At 34.6% G+C, this 17682-nt stretch overlaps 1 protein-coding gene across 1 annotated transcript in view; it reads right to left on the bottom strand.

The window, feature by feature from the left end:
• Nucleotides 1–17682, bottom strand: part of PKHD1L1 (PKHD1 like 1) — a 143431-nt gene that overhangs the window by 72447 nt on the left and 53302 nt on the right. Inside the window, exons 25-38 of the mRNA XM_019628463.1 lie at nucleotides 17282–17436; nucleotides 15338–15460; nucleotides 14424–14529; nucleotides 11245–11355; nucleotides 9971–10135; nucleotides 8856–8977; nucleotides 7402–7534; nucleotides 6781–6976; nucleotides 5044–5186; nucleotides 4489–4593; nucleotides 3633–3821; nucleotides 2685–2855; nucleotides 1914–2140; nucleotides 335–1319 (exon numbers count right to left, since the gene is read on the bottom strand). Coding sequence (XP_019484008.1) covers nucleotides 335–1319; nucleotides 1914–2140; nucleotides 2685–2855; nucleotides 3633–3821; nucleotides 4489–4593; nucleotides 5044–5186; nucleotides 6781–6976; nucleotides 7402–7534; nucleotides 8856–8977; nucleotides 9971–10135; nucleotides 11245–11355; nucleotides 14424–14529; nucleotides 15338–15460; nucleotides 17282–17436 — 2931 coding nt within the window. The remainder of the gene's footprint in view (nucleotides 1–334; nucleotides 1320–1913; nucleotides 2141–2684; nucleotides 2856–3632; nucleotides 3822–4488; nucleotides 4594–5043; nucleotides 5187–6780; nucleotides 6977–7401; nucleotides 7535–8855; nucleotides 8978–9970; nucleotides 10136–11244; nucleotides 11356–14423; nucleotides 14530–15337; nucleotides 15461–17281; nucleotides 17437–17682) is intronic.

The raw sequence follows: 17682 nt of genomic DNA on the forward strand, positions 1-17682 counted from the left end.
CATTTGACTAAAAATTTTATCCCAAGAATCTGCAAAAATAATCACAACATAGAGATTATAGAGAACTCAAATCCCATGTATTAACTGGATTCACTGCGATCTAAAAACACATCTTAATAATAATTTATAAACATTATTCCAATTCTATGCTAATACACATTACTGATAATATGATATCAAAACAATAGAGAACTCAAATCCCATGTATTAACTGGATTGACTGCAATCTAAAAACACATCTTAATAATAATTTATAAACATTATTCCAATTCTATGCTAATACACATTACTGATAATATGATATCAAAACAATAAAAGGCAGGTACTGGAGTACCTGTATTTGGGACAATTCCTCTGAGAAACGGCGTATCCTCCAAGGCGTACGTAAATGAGAGAGGTGGATAAGCAACTGCATTAACAAAGATCTCCACATGGACCCTTCCAGCCGCCCCTGCTGGGGTGAGGCAGTAGACGTCACTGAAGTTGACAGATATAATTTGACAAGGTTCATCCCCAACAGTGACTGTGGTGTTGCCTGGATAGAAGCCATTTCCTGTGATCACCAAAGTAGTTCCACCACCGATGCTTCCAGAAATTGGCGTGACAGATGCTACTGTGGGGCTGTGAATAGTCAGGTTCCCCAGAGCCAAGCCCTTTGTTCCCACCACAACATGAAGAGGATGATGTCCAGCCGGGAGGGGAGTCACGAGGACAGTGATGGCCTTGTCATTAACAACTATTGCTCTGAACTGTTGGCTTCCAGTGAAAACAGCAATGTCCTCCAAGACAGTGCCAAAACCTTCTCCTTCAATAAGAACTTCTGCAGATCCCCTGATGGAGTCTGGGGAGATTCTTGTTACGAAAGCAGTGATGCTTTCTAAGTACGAAAAGCTGCAGTTGCCCTGACACCGGGCAGGAACTCCATGTATTAAAAGAGCAACGTTCACAAGCTGTTGGGGAGCAGGAGAGGTTTCACATTTGATGGTCGTATAATTCACAGATAGAACTCTACATGGAAAGTGACCCATAAGGACTTCTACACCTGCAGAAGAGACTGCGAACCCAGAGCCGCTTATGGTCACTCTTGTCATTCCTGTGGTGGATCCTGCATTGGGCAGCACCACGTTGATGTTTGGCAAAAGTACAAATCGCCTATCAAATTCATTGGACAGTGTGTTGATAGCAGTGCCCAGGTTGTAGACCCTTAAGGTGACAAGTTCCCTGATGCCAACATCCATTGAGTTTCGAGGGTCAATATGACATGCAATGGAACTGGTAGTGCTTTCTTCCACAACACAGGGGTAGTTACCAATTGTAACCTGAAAGTAAATGAATGTGAAAATTTTGTATTGTCAGCAACTAAATTTTTTTTTAAAACATTAATCATGTACAAACTTTGTATGCATAAAATTGATTTGGGGGCTGATTAAAGCATATCTTAGAATATTTTGCCATGAACAATGAAGTGTTGCTACATGGTACAACATGGATGAACCTTGACAACATTAGGCTTAGTGAATAAAGCCAGACACAAATGGACACATATTGGATGATTCTATTTATAAGAAATGTCCAGAATAGGCAAAGCCACAGAGACAGAAAGTAAGACTAGTGGTTAGTTAGGGCAGGGAGGGATGGAGGGGTTGGGAGTAATGTCTATGGCCGTGGGGTTCCTTTATGGGGTAAGGAAATGTTCTAAAATTCATTGTGGTGATAGACGCCCAACTCTGAATATACTAAATTCAAAGCGATGAATTCAAAGCTACTGAAGTATGCACTTTAAGTGAACAAATTGTATGGTATGTGAATTATATCACAATAAAGCTGTTAGAAATTAAATTATGAGGTTATGGACACAATATCTTGCTTTTATGAAATATGTAGACATAAAAAGAAGATCTTTGTAGTCTTACCTTATTGGCACATGTGAGATTACTGAAGCCATGCCCAGTAATCGTTATCAGTTCATTCACTGTCCCAGTAGATGGACTAATGTTGCTTATAGATGGTGAAAAACACCTTGAAAGCTCAAACAGAAATCTATCTGGATCTTTAACCTCGGTATTGTTCAGGCCACACAGGGGTTCTGTTGCCAGGCAGCCTGTCACAGAGCTTCCCAAGTGCAAATTCACAGGTCCTCCTTTAGACAAAAGAACTGCCTGTCAGTCATGGATAATATTCTAAAAATAAGAACTGTTTTCAGACTGCATTACTCTATTTTGATGATGGTGGTTTACATTCTGGTAAACCTTTTTTTTTTTTTCTTCTTAAAGACAAGATGGCCCCAGGCAGTACAGAGATAAAAGAAAGACCTGGACAAAGATGATACAGTAGAGAATGAACATAAAATTAATTTCTCAATTTGTCTAAGGCCAGATCCCATGGGGAACATGAAACAATAACATCTCACATTTTAACATATTTTCGGACACATGCAGAGCGTTAGAACTTTTTCATATTATATCTTCTTTGAGGCAAACAAGGATACTAACAGGCTGGCAGGACAATATTAACATGATTTTTATAATGAAGTCCAGCCTCAGGGTAGTCCAGACCTCTTCGAGGTTATGTGGCTATTAAGAGACAGAAGGAAGGTTAGACCTGGTCCTCTGCCTCTTACTCTAGAAAGGTCTCATGCACCTGAGTCCCCAGAGTAACGGGGTTTCCATCTTTAATTCTCTTACCCTGAACATATGTGGCTTCCGTGCCAGCCACAAACAGGTGCAGGGGAATGTGCCTGGTTTCAGCTGGTGAAACATTAATGACTCCTTGGAGAAAAAGGGAATGCGCTTCATCAACAAACCCGCTGCTATAGTAATGAATTCCAGGTGAAGTAAATTGGTAAGAAAATGAACCTGCCATAAAATAAGATTGGACATAATAAATATAAGCAATTAATGCATCTTTGAAAAGAAATTTGAAATCATTCAAATGCACCTACAGTTGACAAGTTTCTGACTTTCATGCATGTGATATTTCAGCAGAAAGTAATAAGGAAGTGATTCACTGGCTATGCAGAGCTATTTTGTATAATGAAATCACACTCCGGGAAGACAAGATCCAGTATTAATTTTTCAAGAAAACCATGTCAAGTCCGGTATAACCAAAATTTAAAGAACAACTCAATATGGAGTGAAAAATAAACAAGTAATAGTTTGTGTTTACCAGTAAAAAGTTCAAACTGCTACATGGATAGACCAAAACAGGCAGTCTAAAAGTCACACTTTATACTGAGTTGTCCTAGGAAACACAGTGATTTTAAAACTGATTCCAGTCAACAGACGTTCACTACTTCCCATCAGACTGGTATGGTTAAAACATATATTCCAGTTTTCTTTTGTAGTTTGCTTGTTTTCATATGTTTTTTTCAATTGGTTGATTATTCCAGAATGAATAAAGATATTTCTGATACTGGAACTCATCACTAATGTATACAATATCTTGCTTACATTCATTTATAATATCTTATAAATTTGTAAATTTTTACTATGGCAATAAAGTGCCAACTAAACTATTTTGTATATTTGTATATATTATTTATGCAAATGCCTTTTAAATCTCCTCAAAATGTCTTTTTATTACATCTAGAAAAAAAGCAGCATGATGCTAAACTCAACAAAGTAGAAACATACCTGATGCAGATTTTTCTTTTCCACTTGTAAATCCTTTGCCATCATAAATTACACTTCCAGGACTGGAGACAGAGAAAACTCTATATCCTATTCCCCTAAGAAATGGATGTGCCTGCCAATGCCATGTCACTGTGCTTCCCACAGATACATTTAAGACTGATGGTGACCAGGCATAACCTAATCCATGGACTGGGAGCAAGAATTGAGTCATCATTTTAAAGAAAAAGGAAAAGGAGTGAACATTCTTAATAATTATCTTTGGAAATACTGCATGTTTATATAATCGCTAGTGAAATACTTTTTAAATAACATTGTAAAATTTTCACAAGGCATAATTTAAACACATATCAAAAATAAACATAAATAATGGAAAGTGAGATCATGAGAACCTAAGGAAAAATCTAAACCACACAACTACAAAATTGATGATCAAGAGACAATTTTAGAAATCAGGAAATCAGTGACAAAGTTGTTCAGAAATAGCACATGATATTTTTTAAAGCTGATTAATTCTTTAAACATAATTTTTTCAGGCATAGCGGCACACAAAAATCTATATACTTTCAATTTGAATATTCATTTAGAAATTCACAACCAATGACAAACCAAGGAAGATCTATACTGCACTAAAAACAAATGGGAATTCCTGAACTTGGAAACTATAAAGTTCAGTATTTTAGGCTCAAGTCTACTCTATAAGTGACCCTCTATGTCAAGGGGATACTACTGATGCATTACAGAAAGAAATAACAATATATAGTCTCTGAATGCTCTGAAGTATAAAATAAATAAAAACCAATTTAACTACAAGCTAAAGTGCTTCCATTATTTAAAATATGTAGATGTTGGCTGATACCTGAATCTTCCCCATCGTTGGTAATCCTGAATACATTCCCTGTTGAATGAAGAATACATTTTATGACTTTTTCTGATGATGATGTCACATTGCAAGGGAAGGACCCTAGAAAGAATAAAGATGAAGAAAAAAACATTTTCTCAACTATATTTGTGAACTGTAGAAATGAAGTGTAATAAATAAACAGTCAAAGCCCTACAAAAGCTCCACATTAGATAGTAGGATCTTTGGTACTTTTTTTTCTGATGGAAATCCTGTTTGAGTCCTGATTATTTTTTAGAACAGAGAGCTCACTCTTTTAAAATGTTCTGTATGCATTACATACACGATAATTATTTATTGAAAATCAAAAGCTGTTATTTCGTTTACCATCTTAACCAAATATACTTAACCTTTTATACACTGATAGAAAGATAAAGCTTCCATGATTGAGAGTCTTTGTGTAATAACTCAGCATCTAAACCACATCTTTTCAGTTTCGCACACGAAACAATCCTCCCAAAAAAAAACCAAAAAAAAAACCCAACAATCCTCCCATGAGGAAGAAACTCTTACCCAAGAGCACGGTGTTCTCCATTGGTATAGTGCTAAACCCCAAACCCATTATAGTGATTTCAGTGCCACCGTATAAGGAGCCTCTCAGTGGAAACATGTTAGTCACTTCCAAAATATATTGTATAGAAGCATTTAACTTGTCTCTGCAAAACAAAAATTAATAGATGTTTCAATGAGCTTTCCATGGTGTCATATTGCTAAACTTGATTCATTCAAGGAGAAGTAATTGAATATTTAATTAGGCAGTACTTTTTCAAACTAATCTGATAGTTATCATGAACTTCAATTTGGTTGGATGGTATATAGATAATAGTTTCTCTCTAACTATGAATATCACATTTTTGAAAATCCCATAGTGAAGAATTTGTGATAAAAGATCTTAAAATATTATGGGGAAAAGATGGTTATGAGAACTGAGGTCACAAGAAATATATGAAATGCTTTATGATATTTTATAGATTCATTTGATTCAAACATAAAAGAAGCATTCTCTATTTTTAAAAAAAGGACAGCAATGAAATTCTGTACATTTTATATGAACACTGAAAGTTTTGTGCAATTAATTTGAATTGACTATCTATTCTATGATTGTTTTACACTTGTCCTGATCTCTCTTCCTGCTGTTTCAGTGACAGGGTTTTTAATTTATTTTGCTTTATTACAAACAATGTGTCTGCTAAGAGACCATCAAAAGGTACAATGCATTTTTGACCTGACATACAGAGTTCATTCCCACATTCCAGCTCGCACTATAACTTCAATGACCCTTTGTGTTAACGGCTGTTTAACTTCCTCAGCATACCAAAATGGTACTTCTTGAACCGCCACCCAAATACCCAGTTTTCTATGCTGTCATTTCTGCCTATTATCCCATTATGCCAAAGCACAAGCCAACAGCTTTTCTAGAACCCATGTGAGCTCTGCCCTGTGACTCTAAGAGGGAATGCAGCTCCGAGGTTTATGTCTCCTGTTGTTCATCTTTCTTAACCTCTCACAAGATTTTGCTATAATCCTTTCTCCTTCCACTCCAACATCAGCTTCACTTGCCTTTTTATTAATCCCTAAATTTCAATTTCCCCTTTTTCTGCTCTAAACCTGTAACTTCCTATGACAGAACGAAAAATTTTACCAGTTAACAAACAGCTTTGGGAAAGAAAATACTGAACACTTACCTAAAGAAAAGCTTGAGTTGGCGGAGGATTCTATACAAGTACACCCTCTCCATTTCTTGGCTTAATTGTCAACTTTTCAGAGACCTCTTACCTTTCCCGCAGGAAAAGTTAGTTCTCTCTGTTATATACTCTTACAACATCTGGCACCTCTTATTTGTAGCCTTTTTCCCACTTATAATTAAGTAATTTATGTAATCCTCTGTTTGAAATCTGCCTTCCCAACAAAATTGTGCCATCACTAACGATGGGGGACATGTCTCTCTTATTCTCCACTATCAATCCCGCACTGAGGAAGTGCCTGTCCCTACTAACTACGTATTTGCAAAACAAATGAAAATCAAGTGATGTATATACATAAAACTCCTTGTACAATCTTATACCCTAACCTGAATGATAAGCACCTTATTGAACTTTATAAGGTTTTCTAAGAACATTTTGCAAAAGGATAGTAGAAAGGTGAAGAGAGCAACTGCATGTTATAAGGTGAATGACTGCTTCTTTGCCTATCCTATGCTGGTAACCCATGTGTTGGACAACTCCATCAGTTCTGTGTTCATTATCATACCTGGTTGATGCAAAACCCCAGTTTCTGACTTCTACATGGACATGATGTTTTCCAGGAGGCAACTTGGGCAAAAGGCATCTAATATCAGTGAAGTTCCAGTGAAGAACCTGGCAGGGTTTTCCTCCAACAAACACTGCCACGCTTTGTGTGAGCTCAACTCCAAAGTTATAACCCTTAATTGTTAAATTAACTTCTCCTATTATTTAAAATAAAAAAAGTTTTACAAAAATGTTCAACTTATTATGCAGTGTGAAATTGGCATATTAAGTAAACCAACATCTCTCTTAAGCTACCACTGGAATTAGGAAGTTCTGACACTTTCGGAGGCAAAAGAAAAATCAATGAAAGAGCTGACAGCTGCCGCATGGAGATAAAATTCATGTTTAATTGTTTCACAGGGAAAAATGGCAAAGCGCTTTTTAAAAAAATATTTCTCTCCTATTGCACATGTTGAAAGTTAAATAATAGAGTAACTTATGGTTAAAAATAAAACCAACTAATAACCCGTTTTGATTTAAGAAACAGAACTGCAAGAAAAATTATTTCAAAAAACTTTCTAGAAATGGTTTACACACACACATACACATGTCAAATAGCTGATTTTATTGGAGAATTTCTTACCTAGTATTGTCCGTACTTTTGGATTAAAATCAGTTATAACTGGAGTCTGTAAACAATTATAACTAAAAGCATCCTTTGAGGTGACTTGAAATCCATTGGTAATAACTGAAATATCAACTGTACCCTCAATTCTCTGAAATAAGAGGAAAAACTAAAACAATTAGAAAATGTTAAATGTTGAGATATAGCTATCCAATGACTAAAAACAAACAGAATTATTCAAAATAAACTTCCAAAGATTTTTGTTTCTAAGTCATGAATCAGAGTCAGTTTTCAGATTTTAGAAAGTCCTGGTTTCAAATGTAGGTTACATGTTTGAATTCTTTATATAAAGATGTATGATATAGTGGTTTTGATCAATTTAATTGCATCTATGTTATTGGATTCCTAAAGGCTCAGCAATGTCATCAAGATGCTCTGGACAAGTGATTAACTGATAAAAACGTAAGATATAGAATGTTGTGACTTTTTGTTCTAAAAATAGACTTGAATATAATTTTTATTCCTTTTCACTGACAAATCACATTATTATATCTTTAGCTGACCTACTAATTCCAGAATCCAAGACTAACACTTGGACTCCTAAAAAAATATTTGGTGCTTTCACTTGTATAGCACATATATAATTCCCAATTAGGAAAATCACTTTTTACGCCTACTACTTACTTAATGCACACTGAGTGTTTAGCTTAATGACAAAATTTAAAATAAGATTTAATGTACTGCATCCTCCAGATTCTCATCTCCACCATTCATTCCAATGTGTGTTCAAATTTACTTTTCCTACAGATTTCAACTGCATAATGCCCACCTTAATCTGCTATATTTTTTTAATGTTAGTGACTGGATTCATCATCATTATGCACATAATAAGCAAACCAGACTCTTGGTTTTAATTAAAAAGCTATTTTTTAAAATAAAGAACAACAATAGTTCCTAAAATGGAATATTGCATGGGGACCTTCACATTTTTTTTTTATCAACAAACTGAACCTTTAACACATTTAAAGTATATGCTCCATTTTAAAAACTAAAAATGTCTAAATTTGCTTCCCTGAATTTCTTAGACTATTTATTAGTACTAAATTTTTTCCTCCCTTTGATTTACCTGGTCAACTTTCATTCATCCTTCAAGTTTTGATAGTACGTCAACTATTCTACTGTTCTGTGAAACTCTTTCTAATACCCTCTTCCCACATATTTTATCTTTACTTTATATCTACTTCTATTATTTCAAATGGACCACACTCTTTAATATTGGCTTGTGTGTCTGTCTTCCTTAATGATGTTAAGTATCTAGAAAGATGTTGAAGAAATAATTGTTAAAGAGCATAGCTGAAACTCTGCACTTCCTAGGTAAATATGTCATTTGTTTAACCCTCTACTGAGATGTTCCTAAATTCATAAGATTGTAGAATTAGGGGAAAAAAAAGACTTAAACTCAGATGCCTTACTTTTGGTGTTCTGCAGGTTATCTTATTCACATCCCCATCAATCACATTGCAGGTTTCATTTCCAACTAATACCTTTGAATTTTCAGTAAAGCCAGATCCAGATAGAGTCAGAAGAGTACCCCCTACATAACAAAAAATAAAATAAAATAAAACCAAAAAAAACAACAACAGATTAACAATAACAAAAAGAAACTTTGGCAATATAATCTAACTCATCATTCAAGAATTGTCTAATCATCCAAGAGATGGGTTGGCAAATAGATCAGGGACCAGGCTCAAGATAATATACATATAATTACACTGCACACCCTAGTCTGAGCTCTAAAGTCTGAAACTGTAAGGGAGCTGGGCTGAGCAATTTAATGAAATAACAGATTTGTAACCAACATTGCTTTGGGACATTACCAGCAGCAACTGTTATTGTGTATAGTGCTTTCATCATCCTAAAGAGAAATTATGTTGTTTCTATTTGCTCAACCATTCCACCAGTGGGACATGGAAGTGACGTAAGGCTCTTACCTAATTCCAAATTTTAATACTTCTAAGTAAAAGGAAAAATAAGAAAAAAATACCAAGAAAATAAAAATAAACTAAAATAAAAACACAAAGCATGCTGAAAAGTTCAAAACTAGCACAAAATCCAAAACTAGGCATGGTGAAACAAACAAACAAAAAACACAAAGGAAATGAAATAGAACAGGCAAAATATGTTATTTTTTCTTTTCATCTCTGTATCAGCCTTCCGTCCCCGGAACTTTTTCTGGGTCAAGTAACTCCACTGAGACTGTGGTTACAAATAGAGCAGCTGGTAAGCAGAATACTAACTAATAAATCTTATCTTGACATAACTGATGAGCTTATTATAGAAACATGTAATAATTGATGATATTAATTCAATAACCCAAGATGTAAATATAAGCAGTCACCCTGACTTGTGCTTCATAAGAAACAAAAGAATTAGTTGGCCACTTATCACTGTGCCTTCTAAAAAGGAGTTTCCTTTGTTCTACGTGAGGGAGCTTTGGTTACCTCTCCTTTCACCCTGTTCTAGAAACAGTACAACAAAATGATGGAAATGTACAGAATTTTCTTTGTTTGGAACAATTAAGTATTACCTGCAAGGCTCCCAGAAGCAGGCCAGATGTGTGAGATCCGACCTTGATAAATGAAGTAGAAAACCTCGTCTCCGACATTCCGTGCTAGTCCAACATCAGCGATGCACACAGCAACGGGGAAACGTCCAGCACTTCCATTCAGGATCTGGCACCTGATCTCCTTTTCTTGTGATTAAGAAAAAAGAAGAAAAAAACCATAAACCAAACGTTTCTGTGAGACAAAATTACTGAAATTGTATATCTGCCAATATAAACATTGGCCTTCATTTTTATACCCCGAGAAATACATCTAAGGAAAGCTGCTCATACATTAATGGGAGAAAAAAAATCTTTAAAAACGACCTGATATTATGAATCACATGCTCCTAGGTAAAATAATCATGAAAGCAAAGTAAACAATGTGCTCCTGACTGCTGCTGTGGCAAAAAGAGTTATTGTAATAATAATAACAACAAAAATAATAAATCCCAATCTCTAAGATCATTTATACCATAATTCTAAAAATTTTGGTCTGATATATTGTTTATGTCCCAAACTGAGTAAAATAGGTTTCATCAAGAAAGGTGACTGAAAACTAAATGAAAACACATTCTTCACTACATTTAGAATAGTATATGTGCACTTGTAATACAGATGCAAAATTGTTAGGTCTCAATAATGCATAGACGATCTAAATTAAAAACAACTTGAATTCTATGAAAGAAAGATGGATTTGCTTACATAATTCCAACTTATTAAAATTAAGAAATACACCTAGGATTATGAAAGATAATTTTTAGGGAAATAAATAATTATGACCCTCTTTTCTTATGAGCAGAAAACATGAATAATCTTTAAATTCTGTTAACGAATGGAGGAGGCTCTGTTGGACTAGAAGTCAGAAAAGATGACCAGGTCCAGAGACACATCAAAAAAGCAATGATTTCTTTTTTTGGTTTTTTTATTTCATTTCATTTTATTTTTTTCAATTACAGTTGAAATTCAATATTATTTTATATTAGTTTCAGGCAGAAAAGATTTCATGTAATCACTATGAAGGAAAAAAAGAACAAAAATCAACTACCATGGGATTAAGACACTGTACAACAGTGAAAGAATTAGCTAAATGTCTTATCTTATTAATTTTTTGGAAGATTAAAAAGACATTTATCCAAAGCAGTTGCCAATTTCATGACCGCATAGGGTACACTATAGGATAACAGTGCTCTTCGATTCCACTTTCTCTTAGAGAAGGACAATTAGACTCAATAATAATGAACTTTAAAAGGACGTACCATCCACAGAAAGAAGGGAGCAACCTATTGGTCCAACTGAGACTGAAATAGCTGAACTGGGAGAAAATCCAGACCCTAATATGGTTAGAACTGTGCTTTCTTCATAGGACCCTGAAAATGACAAGTTGAAACAACAATGTTAAAATGACAAAACATAGAATCTTTGGTTGTGAAATCAGATATTTCTCAGAGAAAAATAAGCTTATCTTCTAAAACATGAATAATAAGTCTATAAGCAAGCAGGGAAAAAAAAGACATTTATTTAGCAATGGCATTTTATTTTCCATAAGATAACTCTACCTTGCTTCATATTTTGAATCTGTGTGTTGATAGAGATTAGTGGGGAAAAAATTATCCTACTGAAAGTACAAAATGAGGTGAGGAAAGGAAAATTATTCTTACAACAAAGAAATTAAACAAACATCTCTATGTGGTAACTTAAGACTATTTCAGAACTCTCATCACAAATTCATGAGAAAAGGATAATCTGGAAAATAAGTGCTGTGGATAATTTCCATTTGAAATAAAATAAGATTCCTCTATCTAGGGTGAGATGCATCCTAAAGTGTCTAAGATATTCCCGGATTACACCTGCCATCCCAGCATCTTATACTTAATGACTTTCCATTCGATCCTTAAAAGTGTCCAGTTTTGATCAATAAATGATATGGTCACCCTACTAATACAACATCACACACATCACACAACAAAGGTCACACATTAGACAACTAAAAATGAAAAACAAAACTCGAAAATTTTAGAAGAACACATAACTCTCTTAATGACTTTAATGTAGAGGAGGCTTTCTTAAATAAGATACAAAAAGCCACGGTTAATCATAAAGGACAAGATACATAAATTAAAATAAATTAATTATCAAATGTTTCCATGAACAAGATACTAAGACAAAACACAAGTGATACACTGGAAGAAGTCACGTGCAAAGGATTGGTAAACACAGTGTATAGTACACAGGTACAACTCAGCAGAAGAAAGATAACTTGATAAATGGACAAGGGATGTTAACAAGCAATTTGCAGAAACATAATCGAAATGTCCAAGAAACACACAAGAAGACACTCATGTACATTACTAATCAGGAAACAGACACATTAAAACAATACTGAGATAAGTTCTTTTGCCCATCCATCCGATTGACCAAAAATTAGGAAGCTGATAATGTCGAGCACTGACAAGGATGTGGGGAATATGGTGCTCTCATACCTCTCATACCTGCTGGAGGTACGGCCACTTTGGAGACCAATTTGGTCATTTAATAAACTGAATACACATATACTCAATTATTACCCAGTAATTCTACGTCTGGGCCTGTACCCTAAAGCTCTAGCATGTATACAATAGGAGATTTGTACAACAAAGCTCAATACAGTCTTACATGTAAAAACAAAACAACTATAAAGAATCTTAATGTCCATCAATAGAAAAACAAATAAATTTGTATGAAATATTTTAAAGTGATGAATTAGATATGTATAAAACCATATAAATATTTCTCAAAATGAATGCTGAACAATAAAAGTAAAATGCAGATTATATTTACACTGTAATATCTTATTCATAAAATTAAAACAATGGTAAAATTACTGTTTGTGTTACATACGAAAGGTATTAAAATAGGCATGGAAGAATACACACAAAATTAATTACTGTGATTTCCTCTGGGGAAGTTTGTAGGTGAATAGGACTAGGGATGGTGCCAAAAAAGGCCTTTAGCTATCCCTGTAATATTTTCTTTCTTAAATTGATGATTGGAAGTAAATATGACAAAATGTCAACAGCTGTTAATTTTCAGTGAAGAGAATATGTTTTTTTTATAGCATTATTTATATTTATCTTTTCATTGTTTTTAAATTTATCAAAATGTAGTAAAAAGTAATTCCAGTTAATTATTTTGAGTAAGAAATAATTTTTCAGGCAGTGCATGTCAAAATGGAAATTCACTACACAACACAAAGATGGATGCAAAACTCAGGATCCCAAAGGACTATAACCAAATTAAAGCTCATCCAATCCTTATTCTTGAAAGTGTTGACCCCATGTAACATGAATTATCCAAAAGTTAATATCATTACTGTAAAAAACAGCTGAAGGATATATTCTTTCAACACGAAGATGTGCTATTTTTTTTAAATTTCAAATTTTATTGTCTGACATAATTAATTACACTTCAATCATCTTAGGATTGTCAAAAGGAGGATTGAGAAGGATCAGATCAATAATGGAAGCAATTATATAACTCCAAGTATGATTGTCACAGGTGAAATTGACAGTATTGACCTTATACTAAAAGACAAAGGTTAAAAATGATTATAGACATCTACCTTAAAACACTAATAAACATCAAGCAATTATCTTTAGTTACAATTTATTTGCTCTTAAAATCTTGGCAATTGTATTACAATTGCCAAGGTTTCAGACACAAAATGTAATCACATTTTTTTAAAGCAATCACATGCTATGAAGACATGGTATAATGTGTCACCCCAGACTGAGTTCTTGGCAATAATTTTTGTATCTTTTATTGTCAAAGCTACACCTAATTATTTTATTTTACTAAATAGCAGCTGTCTTGTTACTAGCCTTTTAGTACTAAATCTCCTAGAAGAAGCAGTCTCATATGATGAAAGATACAATTAATACCTTAGATAGTAGAGTTTAAGAAAACTGCCTCAATATCAGAGTGAATTTTTAGAGACTGATTCTAATGTGATGAAACTGAAGAAGTGAAGACTGATAAATTCAGCTGCAAAGGTTTTTTTTGTTTGTTTTTCAAAAATAGTACATTAATGATCTTTCCATAGCTTTCTGATTTGATCGATTTTTTTTTTTTTTTTTACTCTGTAGAACTATCTGCTTGCCTTAGTTGGTAACCCTAGCATATAAAAAAATCATTATCAGGGGTGGAAGGTGACTGGTTAGTTCAGTTGGTTAAAGCATGGTTCTGATAACACCAAGGTTGCCGGTTTGATCCCCACATGGGCCACTGTGAGCTGTGCCCTCCTTAAAAGAGTCAACTATGCCATTGTAGCATAAAACCAATGTGTAATCAATGACCATCGCTGTTCCCCAATAAAATTTTTTAAAAAATCATTATCATAATTTACATTTTTGCCAGTTGTCTTCTACCCCATACCTCAAATTACAAAGCAGGAGGTTACCTTGAGAAGGGCTTATGGCCCAGACTGTGGGAGTAGTCATTGGATCCCATGTAAATCCACAGTTACCTGAACATTTAGCAGGAATTCCATTGACATAGACTTCAACCTTCAAATAAGAAAACACAGAGCTAGAGAATAGAGGTAAAGAGGTAGCAAAGTTCAGTAGAATATGCATAGAATGGAATTTTATTTGCTTATTTGTTTACAAAAGTTAGTCTATTCTAATTATACATTTTCTGCTTTGACACTTCATTCATTCATTCATTAATGCAACAAATGTGACCACTCTGTATCAGGCACAGCCATAAATGTTAGAATATGGGACTACAACATTAAACAAAACAGGTGACATCCCTTCTGCACCCAACTTATATTCCATTCTAGTAAGGGTGAGATATAGTTGCATAGGACCATAAGTAATAATAATAAAAATAAAGTAAATGTATATTTTGCCTTGGTGCTGTTGAGTGCTATGAAGGAAAATAAAGATTACTCTTGGGAAAGTCACCTAAACTCTTACACTCTAATTGCCTCATCATTAAAGTGCTAAATTAAAAATTACTTCACAGAGTTACTGTAAAGATTAAATGAAATACTGGGTTGTCGGAAAAGTCATGACGCATTTTTGCAATGAAAAACATAGAAAAAATACATCATGACTTTTCCAACAACCCAATAACATATTTTCAAATTCTTATAGGTAGGAGTAGAGCTTAGAAATCCATTACTTTATCATAAGATAATTTTTCCAAAGGTCATAAAATGATATTATTGAGTTGAACAACTGTTAACACAAATATTCACATGAAAATAAAAACGTAATCTCCCCTGTTTTACCAGGTCTTTAATGTATTACAAACTAGTTTATACATTTCAAATTATATCAACTATCATGAGGAAAGTTTCAAAACTACCTGTGGCTGTTGGGTGGGTGTACGAAGTAGGTCTCCAAGTATGCGCTGTCGGAATAAGCCACCTTCCTTTATCTTCATTACTGTCATATTAGCTTTTTCACCAATAATGTTGGAGTCATTAATCTATTTTTAGACAAAGTTATGTTACTACAAAGGCTATGATGAATATGACCACACTAGTTTTTCTTTTTAAATATATTCATAGTAAATAAAAGATAAAGGATGAAAAAAAAAATCAAAACCATTTTAATCACATTTCTTGAAAAAGGAGCCTCTTCACAAAACAGCATAATCTACCCAAGAAAAAAATGCTAAGATTATTGTATTATCATATATTGCATCAACTTCACGTTGAAGTAAATGACTAAAATTAACTTGAATTTTTAGAATAAAATATATCTCAGGAAAATCAAGTTATTAAATTTGATTTTCTCAAAATGTTCTATGCTTTTTTCTGAGTATCGCCACTTTGATAAATGATTGCTGAATAATTGAAAAATTTAGTCCTCTTTCTACCTGAGAGTCAACTTTTCCCCATTAGCATTTCTCATCTCTGACTACCCTAGTTTTTCATCCACTTATAGAATTTTATTTTCTGCAAATGGTAAACATGAAACCAAATCAAAATGTACAAGTTGCTCATTCCAAAATCCCTCTGCCAATATGGTAGCCTGTGATGGACACAGGGGCTAACAAACAGATGGGCATCTCCATGCTGGGCCATGTGATCTGAAGTGATGAGGAGCAGACATGATGAAGCAGAGGAGGCTAGTCAGGAAACGCAGACACCAGCACAGGTACCAAGAGAAAGACCAGTCAGTAGAGCTGCCTCAGTTGGGGAATTTTCTAATTCTAGTTTCAGGCATGTGTTTTCTTAAAATAACCCCCACATCTTCATGACATCCATATAGTCTATGTATGGTACATTGTATTCTATGTTTATATACCTTTTTCTTTGGTCTCTTCTTTCCCCATATCCCCCCCCTTTTTTTTTTCTTTTTCCATAAATAAAGTTCTGTATTTTTTCTACCTTATGTCATGGACATCTTTCCAGGTAAATATATGTGTGTCTACATATGGCTACATGGCATTCATGCTAAGGTTGTGTCATTTTAGCAACCATTCTTCTATTGATGGGGATTTAGGTTTCTAGGTTTTCACTATTGCAAATAATGCAGCAATGGCTACCTTTCTGCCTGTATCATTTAAAACTTGTATTATTATTTCAGTCATAGAGAGTTACATAGCTGAGACTGCTGAATCATCAGGTATCTATATTTAGATACTACTAAATTACCCTCTAAAAAGGTCACACTAATTTACTGTTTCCTCACACTCTCGCCATGAAAAGAGAGCATCATTTTTTTAATGTGTGACCATCTGAGCCCCTAGTCTCTTGTAGACTACACCTCTTCACAAACTCTGGGCCTGACTCCTTCCCCCCCCCCCCCGCCCCTTTCCACGCTCTAACTAAGCAAAGGTAATTAGGTGAGAACTTAAGGTGTGGCTCCCTTATGAATATAAAAAGGTCATCTTTAAGACCACAAAAACATCCAAGGCGCCAGAGTACTGCTCTCGTGCATAGTGATAGAATTATAGACAGTGATTATGCTTGCTTTGCCCTCCCTGAAAGTACACCCAGATTTAGTTCTGAGGCTGACCCTGCCTTATGCTCCTCCTGCCCCTGTTGAGGGGCTTCAAACACATATTCCTGGGCTTTTTCCAGAGGGGAAAGGGAATAAAGTAACAACAGCTCTTCTCCACAAGACAGAAATTTGGTCAACTTAATGTAGAACAATCTTCTTGTCCTGAATTTCCTTTCTTTAACGTTTAGTCTACATTTTAAATTATATAGGGAGTCTCCAACTGTTTCTGGAATGGAGCAGGGTGCAAATAAGCATGCAACACCCTGGAGAAAAGAGAAACCAAGACGAATGAGGGAACCTGTAGAAGACTTTGCTTTCCATATGTGCTTCTCCACTTGATGGTCCACGAGAATCCCGCACAGGTCCCCTCTCGTGTAACAGAGACTCTGCCCACTTCTTCCAGACTCTGGAGAGCAAACTGTAAATCTGCAGCTGACACGTCGGCAGAGAGGCCTGCACTCACAGAGACAGGGCAAACAGCAGGAGTCAAAAACTCAGAAACCAATTTCCTCCTTAAAATACAGGAAATGTGTACTACGTATTATCACTTGTAAACCAACTGTCCTCCTCCAATGTTGTAAAAATGAATTTGCATCCTACTTATGCCAAGAATTTATATATATGTCTTGGAAATAAAAATTACGTGAGTGATGTACCTCTGAGTATAGCCTTGGCTCAAATACTTTTCTTTTGAATATC

The sequence above is a fragment of the Hipposideros armiger genome, unplaced genomic scaffold, assembly GCF_001890085.2.
Source record: "Hipposideros armiger isolate ML-2016 unplaced genomic scaffold, ASM189008v1 scaffold_792, whole genome shotgun sequence".
Lineage (NCBI taxonomy): Eukaryota > Metazoa > Chordata > Mammalia > Chiroptera > Hipposideridae > Hipposideros > Hipposideros armiger.